A 12024-nucleotide genomic window follows, 5' to 3' on the forward strand; every position below is an offset into this window, starting at 1 on the left:
AGCACAGGGCCTGCTCTACAGTGTTCAGCAGTTATCCATTGAGTGAATTAATGAATATATTAATGAAAGCCATCGTGTGCTGAGGCCAAGAATAGCCTTGTTTTTGGAGATGAGGCTATAACAAGGTTTGGTCAAGTAAGATTTTGATGCCACTCTTTATGAGGTTTCATCTGCTTCTGGGCCCTCGTGGTCCAAGAATGCGGGGCTTGCCCAGAAGAAGTGCTCTAACTTGGCAGGGCTGCCATCCTGAATCTCTTAGAATTACATATGGTACACCAGCCCCCAGCACTTTGTCTAGAGGAAATTACATTATAACTGCAGTACTGTACTCAGATTCTTTGAACAACCACAAGGAACAACTGTGGGCCATCTTTCTTTATTCTGGGTAACAGAGGAAGTGCTCCTAGGAGCTGAAGTGCAGGGGCATCTGGTGTGAGGTCCCACACAGAGAAAACAGATGGACACTCAAGAGTGCTTAGTGACTCCCAGGAGAGGAGGCTCCTTAGAAGCAGGACATTTTAGGTGCTTCATTTCCGCTGTGGAGGCTGGGGCTTCCTGGTCCTGGGGCTAAAGCCAGAGGCTGCACCTTAGGCGACCCTTGTAGAGGCTCTGTTGTCAACTGGCTCTTCTTAGACAGTAGGTGCAGTGTGAAGAGCTCAGAGTTCCCGTGAGACAGACTGCTGTGTTTCTGAACTACTCAGGAGGAAATGACGGTGGCATTGGCACAGGCCACTATAGAATGCTTTTCATTATATAGTTTCAGCAAAACCTGGTATTCTCCCTGAAAGGAACATAGGGAAAGCATGAGTGTGTGACCAACAGAACAATCAACTATTCAATAAATCGTTAATGAACATCTTCTCTATGCAGGCACTGTTCTAGACACTAAGGTAAAGTTGAACCAGACAAACTGAACTTTGCCCTGTGGAGCTCATGGCTCACTGGGAGAGACAGACAATGCACTAGCGTGTCTATGGTATGTCACATGCTGATGTTACACAGAGAACTCAAGCAGAGAAGGGGGGAAGGAGACTGCTGGGTAGCACAGAGTAGAGGGAGATGGGGTGAGTGCTGTTTGCAGGTTTAGGTAGGATGGTCAGGGCAGGCCCTGCTGAGAAGGTGAACTTTGGACAAAGATCTGAAGCAGGTGCAGGAGCACGCCATGTGCCCTGGGGGCTGTAGCTCTTGTGTTTGAGGAACAGTGAAGAGGCCAATGGGGCTTTGGGGAGAGGGAACCATGTGAGGAGTGAGGAGGAATGGCCTCCCCAGCCATGGTGGTGACGCTGGCTCCCACACTGAAAGGGACGCAGGTCATGAGACTGTTTTCCTCAGAGGACTAGTTTGATCTGATATATGCATATGTGTTAATAGGAGCCCTCTGGCTGCCATGTTGAAAGAGGCTGTTGGGGGAGAGGGTGGAAGCAGGTAAGAGGTGTCTGCAATCAGCCAGGTGAGAGACGGTGACGATTTGGAGCAGATGGTGGGAATGCGAGTGGGAGTTGGATTCTGGCTAGATTTTGAAAGAAGAGCCGATAAGATTTGCTGAAGAAACCCATGTGGGTGGGAGAGAAAGAGATGGGTTAAGGGTGAATCCAAGGGTTCTGGCCTGAGCAACTGGAAGGATAAAGTGTCATTTGCTGACACAGGGAAGACTGTGGGGGAGCGGAGTTCAACTGCATGGAACTAGAATGCTCTATCAGGAAAAGCACTGCTGCCTTTTAGTGTTCCTTTCTGGCTGCAGCACTCTGCGGACGAACCCCTTCATCTGTGCTTCGCGGCTGTTACCCTGGGCTTTGTGGAACTGCAGAAAGAACCCAGGGGTTGAGCCACATCTGTTTCACTTCCAGTTGAGGCCCTGCCCAGCCCCCACAGGCCTACGTGTAACATGTCTGTAGATTCAGCAGTCTGGAGGAGAAAAGCTTGGGTGGGGGAGGTGGTGCTGAGCAGAGCAAAGGGCCCAAGAGGGAAGGATGCAGAAGACACTCCTGGTACATCTTTGATGTGCCTGTCACCTGAGGAAGGAAAAGGGCTTAATCTATGTAAGCCAGAGGGAAGAAATAAATCAGACCACGGAGTAGAAGTTTCATGAAAGAGGCTTTTTGTAAGAACTTCCTAGCAATTAACAGAGGTCCAGGAGCAGGCAGGTTCCCTGCCACTGAAAACTGTATTCAAGATACCCAGGCTCCGCTCTGGAAGGTGTCTGAGCATGAAGACTGATTAAATGCCTCAGGCACCTTTCAGCTTGAGGATTCTGTGCCATATAGGCTCCTGTGGGTCTCATGGCTCAACTATCGAGCAGCTGTGATTTCAGAAGCAGTATCAGGAATTTAACCAAAGCAGTGTAAAAGTTAGAGAATTAATTATGAGGACAGAGCAGCTCAAATTTGCATCTGGTTGTGTTGAATTATGATCATCTACTTTTCTTTTAACTCTCAATGTGCATTGAGGTACACTCTACAAAACCGAATGAAGTTTTCATTATTGCTTTATAAGCCTAAGAAAAGATGTAGCATTTAATGGAAGCGCTTCTAGATTATGAATTACAAGATATATATACTCTGGTTTAAGAGGCAAGGGTATTTAGGCAACTGTGCCCATCTGTAGGCAGGTGGAAGTACATGCTAGAAGACAGGAGGGCAGAGAAGCGACAAGAGACAGAGAGCAGTGGCCTTGAGATGAGAGAGGAGCACTGACTTTGTGAATCAGGAGTTTGTAATGCAGTCCAGGCTGTACTACATGTTGTCCTTGTGCTTTGGAAGCCCAAGGCTCTCTGAACTCTAATATAGAAAAGAGTAGTTATTGACAGATGCAGGGCTCCAGGCAGGGCAATCCGTGCCAAGGGATGGGTTGTGTTAAAAAGTAAAGAATACCAAGACGCCGAAGATTGGCTGCTGAGTGGAAAAGTTTTCAGACAAGCCGGTACGGTATTAGCACAGAGACCATCTCCCGGGATTTGGTGGGAGGAGGGGATTTTTTAAAACCAAAAGTGTTTGCACTGTCTCTGTCCCATATTAGGATGCAAAGTCTCTGAAACTTGCTGGCTGGGCATCAGCCAAGGAAGTCTGAGCTGCCTGCAGCTGGTCCTCAGCCAACATGGGAGTTCATGTGGGGATTAAGGTCTCCAGCTGCCTCTGCTTCTTATGTGACAGGTCGCATGTGTCCCACTTAGGTTATGTCTCCTGTCAGGTCTGGCCAGGTGTCAGCAGGCTGGGGTGGGGTCAGCGTTGGCCAGGTTTCTGCTTCCCAGGATCAGGCTTCAGAAGGGGAAGAGGCAGGAGGACCAGGCAAACAGAGTCTGGATGCTTAACCACCCAGACCCAGGGCCATGTCTCCTTGCCCTTACGTTGGACAACAATCTTGTTGGGCACTGTTATTGGTTGACAAACAGGTACCTCCCTCACCCAAGCATCCTGGGTGATGACAATAAAGCTTTTTGTACCTCTGGTAAATTTTCTCTCAAAGGGATTCTATGACTTTAAGAAGTTCTTTTCTCCTCTATTTCATAGCAATTGCTAAAGGGAACGGGTTTATAAAAAATAAAACATTATAATCTCAAGATCCATCCATGTTGTCACAAATGGTCCTATTTCATCTTTTCTTACCCCTGAATAGTATTCCATTGTGTATATATACCACAACTTCTTTATCCATTCATCTATCGAAGGACATTTTGGTTGTTTCCATGTCTTGGCCACTGTAAATAAAGCTGCAATGAACATTGGAGCACATGGGTCTTTATGGATAAATGTTTTCAGATTTTTTTGGTAGATACCCAGGAGAGGGATTGCTGGGTCATATGGCAATTCTATTCGTAATTTTTTGAGGAACCTCCACACTGCCTTCCATAACGGCTGCACCAGTCTGCATTCCCACCAACAATGTATGAGGGTTCCTTTTTCTCCACAGCCTCTCCAACACTTGTTACTATTTGTCTTGTTGATGATAGCCATTCTGACTGGGGTGAGGTGATATCTCATTGTGGTTTTTATTTGCATTTGTCTGATGATTAGTGATGTTGAGCATTTTTTCATATGGCTATTTGCCATTTGTTTGTCCTCTTTGGAGAAATGTCTCTTCAGGTTCTCTGCCCATTTTTCAATCGGGTTGTTTGTTTTGTTGTTGTTGAGTTGTATGAGTTCCTTGTATATTTTGGATATTAGCCCCTTATCGGAGACACTGTTTGCAAAAATCTTCTCCCATTCAGTTGGTTGCCTTTTTATTTTGTCGATGGTTTCTTTTGCTGTGCAGAAGCTTTTAAGTTTGATATAGTCCCATTCATTTATTTTAGCTTTTACTTCCCTTGCCTTTGGAGTCAAGTCAGACAGAAAAAGCAGAGAACCGTATGATTTCACTGATATGTGGTATATAAACCAAAAACAACAAAAGAACAAGACAAACAAATGAGAAACAAAAACTCATAGACACAGGCAATAGTTTAGTGGTTACCAGAAGGTAAGGGGGGAGGGGGGTGGTAGATGAGGGTAAAGGGGATAAACTATACGGTTATGGAAGGAGAACTGACTCTAGGTGGTTAACACGCAATGTGAGTTATAGATGATGTAATACAGAATTGTACACCTGAAATCTATGTAACTTTACTAACAATTGTCACCCCAATAAACTTTAATTAAAAAAAATTAATACACACACAAAAATAAAATAAAATAAAACAAACAAAAAGCCAATAATGCAAAATGAAAATCAATTGTTTGCAAATTTTAAGTCAATCTCCAGTGGGGGTGAGGGTCAGAAGGAAATGGGGAAGAAAAAGAATTCAAATAGCAAAGATTTAAAGAAAAAACTATCTGGAGAATTTAGGTCCCATATTCTAAAAGTGAAGAGAGTTTGCAAAACTCATTATACTGAAAAGCTGCAGAGAAAACTGGAGAAGAAGAACCCCAGAGGGGGACGGGAAGGTGGGAAACGTCCCAGTGCTAGAGCAATGCTGGTGAAAGTCCCAGATGGTCTAGAGACATGTGGCTTTAACCTTAAGAACCCAGAGGCTGGGATTGAAAGGAAACATGCAAGAAAAATGAAACTAAATTAAATAAATTTTTCATGGAGAAGGAGATCCGTTTCCAGAGTCATGTACAGGTTTTGGAGGATGGAAAGGATGACATTGAAAAAAAAATTAAAATTGTTACACTTTTGTGATTCTTTTTATGTTGTTCCATAATATTCTCTCAGGAGTAGCATACTGAAAATTTATTGCTTATGCCAGAACTGCTTGAGTTCAGCCATCTGATAAAGTCACACTAGTTTGAGAAAAAAGAAATTAGTGGAAACTTCTGCTCTTAGCTGTGAGGCTCGCAAGCGAATGCTCGGGATGTGGACATTTGACTTACTTAGTGGCAGCCCGTGAATACTAGTGCAAGGATGGTAACAGAGGGACCCATGAGCCCTCGTGGCTGTGTTTCTTCCTTTCTCTGAGTGGCCAGACTTACTGAGCGCTAAGGACAGCAAGCCTGTGGCTGCCTCCCACACCCCAGCAGCTCCAGCCATGTGGACACTCCTGCAGGGCAGGATGCCTGCGTCCCTCCAGGTGGGAGATGTCTACCCAGAGGGTCCCCACGGGTCTGACAAGACATAAAATGTTAGAGGCCAAAATGACAAAGCCAGTGTGCCAAGCATTTGTAAGCACCCACTATGCAGACCAGCTTTACTGAGAAAGAGTTTTTTTAGTGATGGCCTATCATTAAGTGATGGTAAAGGTTCAAACTGTTTAATTCCCTGCTCCTCTTTCTTCTCCACCACCTCCTCCTTCTTCTGTTCTCCTACTTCAAGAATCTGCTCAACACATTAATTAAGCAACAAAATAAAGTAGAAAAGCAGAACCTTACCTCAGGAATTTCAAATCCAAGATTATTGGCAGGGCCAGCATAATAAATCTGCTCTGGAAAATATACAAAATATACATAGTGTTATTCAACCATTTAAAACAAAAATGATTTCTCCTATTATCTGTGCTTCCTCTACCCTGGGGATCCAGTGATGAAGAAAAAGAGACCTGCAGGTGATGTGAGAGAGGCCGATGGGGTGCTGGTTAAGAGGTTAGGCTAAAGCCAGGCCGCGCAGGGTTAAATTGTAAAACCATCTCTGACAACTGTTTGACTATGGACAGTTATTATCCCTTTGGGCTCAGTTCCCTCATTTTAAAAATGGGTATAATAATGACAATAACAGTGCCCGCTTCGTCAGGCTGTGAGGATAAAAGAGTGAATCAATGTAGAGCACTAATAACAATGTTGGGAAGTTCTCAATAAATGATTGCTAAAAGTATGACCTGGAAGATGCTGCATTTGATAGGATGGCTGGTCAGGGAAGGCATCTCTAAGCGGATGCTATTTGAGCTACGCCCCAAGGGAGGAGAATGAGGCAACCATTTAAAGAGCTGGGAGAGGAGGACTTTGGGACATCAGAATAAGGAGAAAGGCCTTGATATGGAAAAGAGTGTGTGAAGCTGGAAGGACAGAGGGGAGATGGGTGTGAGGAAACACAGTGACCTAAAGAGTCTGTGTTGAGAAGACACTGAAAAGATTGAGGGGAGACAGGTATTTTAGGACCTTGAGAACATGGTAAGGAGAAAGGTGGTAAAAAGTCAATGAAAATACCTAATTTATGTTTTGAAGAGATCATTCCACTGTTTGCAGAGCCCTATAGTGGAGACCGATCGGTAGCTGAGGTGAGTGAAGGACTGGTAAGGTGTGCTGGTGATGGTGGAGATGGAGAAAAGCAAGTGAGGTCACGACTGTCCCGGAAGATAGGATTTACCGGGGTTGTATGTGGAGAGGACAAGGGGTTTTGGCTTGAGCATCCAGGAAAATGGGGGCGCTATTTACTAAGATTAGGGGTTCCAGGGAGGAAGAAGAGAGAGAGAGAGTGTGTGTGTGTGTGTGTGTGTGTGTGTGTGTGGCGATGAAAGAACTCTATTTCTAGGAGGTGATTATTAAGGGTCTGTGAGAGCAGTTGGATACATGAGTCTGAAACTTTTGGGAAGAGGTCAAAAATAGAGCTATGAATATGGGAGTCATTAATATGTACATGGTGATAAAGCCATGGGACAGGATGAAACACCCCCCCTTCCCCCCCAGGAAAGTAGAATTAATAGATAGAAAAGGGGAAAAGGCCAGAACCACTTCTGAGGCCCTCTAACACTCAGGAGTGGAGTAGAAGAGGAGAAGCCAGCCAAGGAGACCAAGAAGGAAGGAATGGCCATGGAGTGGAGGGCAGCCAGATGTGGGATCAAAGAAGCCAGATGAATGTTCTTCAGAAAAGAGGGTCCAATCAACTGTGTTGAATGCCACTAAGATTTTGTTTAAGAAATGTGCAGTAGATTTGGCAACATGGAGGTAATTTAGTGAGCTTGAGTAGAACACTGGAGCAGTGAAAACAAATGCCCAAATGGGGTGGGTTGAAGAGTGATATGGAGGTGAGGAAGTAAAAAAGTTTTGTTATAAAGAGAAGCAGAAAAAATGAATGACAACCACAGATAGGTGTGGGGTTAAGAGTGGGTTGATTTTTTATTTAAGATGGGAGATACTGTACCATATTTGTCATTCGAAGCGAATGATTTTGTAGAAAGATTGAACATGTAGAAGAGAGGGAATAACTGAAGGATTGAGGTGTTTAAGAAGATGGGACGGGAGGGACTTTTGCCTTGAGAGGAGAGCACAAAGATTGCTCCTGTAGTTACGGGAGAGAAAACAGCAGAGGGAGTTCAGAAGTAGATAGATTTATAGATTGGCCAGTGGACCAATGACAGGGCTGCAGTCTGATTGCTTCTGTTTTCTCAGTGAAAGTCATGAGCAAAGAGGTAGAGGAAAGTGGAGGGTGAAGATGTGGTCCATTGAGAAGCAAGAAGATGTTATAGAGAAGTTATCTTGGACAGTGGGGAAGAAATTTACTGGAAAAGGATACTGGGATTCCTGGGTAGTGTTGAGTGCTTTTTAATTTTTTTGACGTTTATGGCCATGAATTTAAAGATACTCTGGTCACACCAGATGTCTATTTTCTCAGCAATATTCAGTAGTTCTGATGCAAAAATAGGTAGGGCAGATGGTTGGGTTGGAATTTTGCTGGACAAAACTAATAAGGATAAAAAGGCAAGGGTGCTGGGAATTGATGCAGGAGAAATCTTATAATAATAGAGCATGGAATCTAAGGAGGGTCAGGAGGAAAAGGAAGGCAGGATGGGTTCATTGATAGTAAAAATAGTGATGGAGTCAGTTGAAAGGAGTTTCTAGTATTGCAATCAAGGTCCTAGAGTAAATGAGCTGGAAGGATATGGTGAAGCCAGAGGGCAGAAGTATTGACACTGAGATTTCAGAAGCGGTGAATTTACTGGTGATGACAAGATGCAGAGTGGACAGGAAAGACAGTAGTTGAGGTGAAATGATGAACATGGTCATTGGAAGTAAGGTCAAGGAGCTGAGACACGGTGCTGGGTGGGCCACCCATGTCAATACTGGAGTCAGCAGGAAGGATGGGACCTTGCCCGGCTCCCAGAGGGTGACTGCCTCCTCCGTGATTCCTCAGCACTGTGCATGCAGCATATTATAAGAAGAGTGGCTAAGAGCACCAACTCTGGGGCCAGACTCTCTGGGCGGGGCTTGAGTCTTGGCTCTTCTTCCTACTAACCGGCCAAGCCACCTAACTTTCTGTGCCTCAGTTCCCTTACCAGGAAATGGGGGTGATAATAATACCCACCTCACAGGGTTGTTGTGAGCATTGAACGAGTTAACGTATGTAAAACTCTTACAATAGCACCTGGCACAAGGTAAGCACTCAGTCAGTGTTTGCCATTAATATAGTCACTCACCAATCCATACTACGGGCATCCATCTGATACAGGCCAGGCACTATTCTATGTGCTGGCTATAATAGTAGACAAGAACAGTATGTGAACCGTTTGAGTCATTGGCCACCTGGAATTGTAGTCATTTGTTTACAGGGCTGTTTCCTTCACTGGCCTGGGATTCAGTGCTTTCTTGTCTGCATGGTTCTCAGTACATTGCACAGAGTCTAACGCACAGCAGAGCGTGACATATGGTTACTGAATGAGGTTCTTGGACAAGCAGATCCAGTCAGGACATGGGTTTGCCAACCAACTTCATTCTTGCGCCTGCTATTTTAATCCTCTACCTGCTGGAAGGGTCCGGTCTGGGATGTGCTGACACAAGCGACTGGGGTAGGGAATGAGCCATTCAGAGTAGCCAATCTGGTGATGAGGGTGGTGGCGGAGGATGAAGGTGAATGCATGCTGATTGGTTTATTGATGGTGTTAGGTACTGAGCTCTAATGGCACAGTGACGTCCTGCTTCACACAGTATCTGGCACTACACAGCAGCTCAGTAAATACTTGGAGACACACCAAACTGTCCTTAAAAGGGGCTTTGGGCCAGGTGCAGCGTGGCTGGGGCATGAGCAGCTGCCCACACGGAATAATACCAGAAGCACAAGGATAATCCCCTTTCATAAAGGCCTCCCCAGGGAAACCTGAGGCTGAACTTCTACCAGGAGACCCATCCTCAGCATCGACTTTGGCCTCTGTTAAATGTCTATGTCCTCCACATATCTACCCTTCCCTCCCGCGGCCAATTCCTGGTACTTTGCAAGGATAACGTGCAAACATGGCGAGTGACAGGGGGGTGACATTCCTATTTCATTGCACTCTATGTACTGGTTCATTCATTTTTATTTTAGTCTATACATATTTTTTGGCAAGAACCTGCAATCATTTTTCATCACAAATTTTAGCCAGCAAGAGACCAGGGAGTGAGGTGGTGGGCAGCCTTGAGGCGTAGTATTCAAGCTAGCATTCTTGTTGGCCTGCACCTCCAGGATGCCCTCCACGTAGTCCTCGTGGGGGCGCTCCATGGTGCCCTGCATGGTGCCATCATGCCTGCCTCTGCACACACAGCCTTGCACTGGGTCCTGCTTAAGTCATTCGTACAGAGGGCCAGCTCCTCACAGTTCACAGCAGGAATAGCATTTATCTTTTAGGAGTGGATCTGCATGATTCTGGCCCGGGCCTCCTCATTGGGCATTGGGAACTCAATCTTTGGTCCAGGAGGCCTGAGTGGAGCAGGGTGGGGTCCATGATGTCACCCTGTTAGTGGCTGCAATTACCTTTACTTGGGTGTTGGGCTGGAACCCATCCAGCTGGTTCAGAAGCTGTAGCTTGTCCTATACACGCCCCAGTCCCCGGCCTTCTCACTGTCAGAGCGCTTGGTGCTGCTGGCACCCAGCTCGTCAATGAAGATGATGGATGGAGATTACTCCTTGGTCAGGCAAAAGCATCCTGGACCAACTTGGCACATCCCTGCTGAATATTTGCACCAGCTGGGGACAAACCAGCTTTAGGAAGGTGGCCTTGGTCTGTGCAGCACAGGCTGGGCTAGCAAGGTCTTCCCTGTACCCAGGGGCCCATACATCAGCACCCCCTTTGGAGGGTGGATCCCCAGGTTCTCAAAATTCTCCTTGTGGTTTATTGGAAGGATGATGGCCTCCACCAGCCCTGAATCTGCTTGTGCTGGCCTCCGATGTCACTGCATTGTTCCATGGGCCTCTCGTCCACCTCCACAGCCTTCACCCACAAATCATACTCTGTGGGCAGGTCTCAGGGTCCGACAGGAATCTTTGTTACACCTATCAAGTCTCCTGGCTTCAGTTTTTTCAGCATCCACCACCCCAGTTACAGGAAGTATGTCTGTCATGTTGAGGTTTGGATCGCTGCACAGCCGCCCTTCCTCAGGGAGTCCAGGTCAATATTGGCACCATCCTGCTCTTGGTCATTAAGGATCAATATCCAAAAGCTGGATGACATTCCAGACAAGGTATGGCAGGGTCTTGTTCACTTAGATTTTCCCATTATTCTCTTTCATCTTGCCCTTCATGGCTTGGAGTTCATGGGTAACTTGTAACACTTTGCTCTTCACAACCTTGATTTCATGTCCAGCAGCCATGTGCACTGGATAATACCTTCTGTGGAGATCTTAAGCACCTCCCTTCCAACTCCATCTTGCTCAGCCTCATCCCACACGGTTGCCATTTTCTCCTGCTGAGGTCCATTCATTTTTAAAAGGAAATATATATTTGGTTGTGGATATAAATAAGAGTTTTATTGGAAACTACCACTTTGTGTGATGTGGTATTAGAAATTGAGATGTTAACATTCTGAATCCTATCCTTAAGAGTCTTCCAGTGCAATATTGGTTCAGCCACTATGGAAAACAGGATGGACATTGCTCAAAAAATTAAAAATAGAACTACCTTATGACCCAGCAATTCCACTCCTGAGTATTTATTTGAAGAAATCCTAAACATTAGCTTGAAAAGATATTGCATCTCTATGTTTATTGCAGCACTATTTACAATAGCCAAGATATGGAAGCAACCTAAGTGTCCATCGATAAATGACTGGATAAAAATAATGTGGTACATATGTATATGGAATATTACTCAGCCATAAAAAAGAATGAAATCTTTCCATTTGCGACAATATGGATGGGCCTAGAGGGTATTATGCTAAGTGAAACAAGTCAGACAGAGAAAGACAAACACCATGTGATTTCACTTATATGTGGAATCTAAAGAACAAAATAAACAAACAAAACAGAAACAGACTCATAGATACAGAGAACTGACTAATAGTTCCCAGATGGGAGGGGAATTGGAGGGCTGGGTGAAAAGGTGAAGGGATTAAGAAGTACAAATTGGCAGTTACAAAATAGTCATGGGGATATAAAGTATAGCTTAGAGAATATCATCAGTAATATTGTAATAACTATGTATGCTGTCAGATGCGTACTAGATTTATCAGAGGGATCACTTCATAAGTTATATAAATGTCTAAACACGATGCTATACATCTAAAACTAATATAACATTGAGTGTCAACTGTAATTGAAAAAATAATGTTAAAAATAAATGAACAGTAAATATGTGGTGATAAAAAGAAGAATCTTCTAGTGGAACTGGAGAAGATACAATAACTAAGCCATATAGAAAGTTAATTGTGTGAGG

At 44.8% G+C, this 12024-nt stretch overlaps 1 protein-coding gene and 1 pseudogene across 2 annotated transcripts in view; both read right to left on the bottom strand.

The window, feature by feature from the left end:
* Positions 1 to 360: 360 nt before the first annotated feature.
* Positions 361 to 12024, bottom strand: part of LY86 (lymphocyte antigen 86) — a 64556-nt gene continuing 52892 nt past the window's right edge. The window contains exons 4-5 of one of the 2 annotated variants that reach the window (XM_074335270.2): positions 5841 to 5893; positions 361 to 781 (exon numbers count right to left, since the gene is read on the bottom strand). In XM_074335270.2, coding sequence (XP_074191371.1) covers positions 698 to 781; positions 5841 to 5893 — 137 coding nt within the window. In that variant the 3' untranslated portion in view covers positions 361 to 697. The remainder of the gene's footprint in view (positions 782 to 5840; positions 5894 to 12024) is intronic. The other variant, XM_088791393.1, reaches the window with a different exon arrangement.
* LOC109454606 (26S proteasome regulatory subunit 6A-A pseudogene) lies at positions 9694 to 11074 on the bottom strand (annotated as a pseudogene).

This window comes from Rhinolophus sinicus, chromosome 14 (genome assembly GCF_057876585.1).
Source record: "Rhinolophus sinicus isolate RSI-liver-muscle chromosome 14, RSI-T2T, whole genome shotgun sequence".
In the NCBI taxonomy this organism is placed as follows: Eukaryota; Metazoa; Chordata; class Mammalia; order Chiroptera; family Rhinolophidae; genus Rhinolophus; species Rhinolophus sinicus.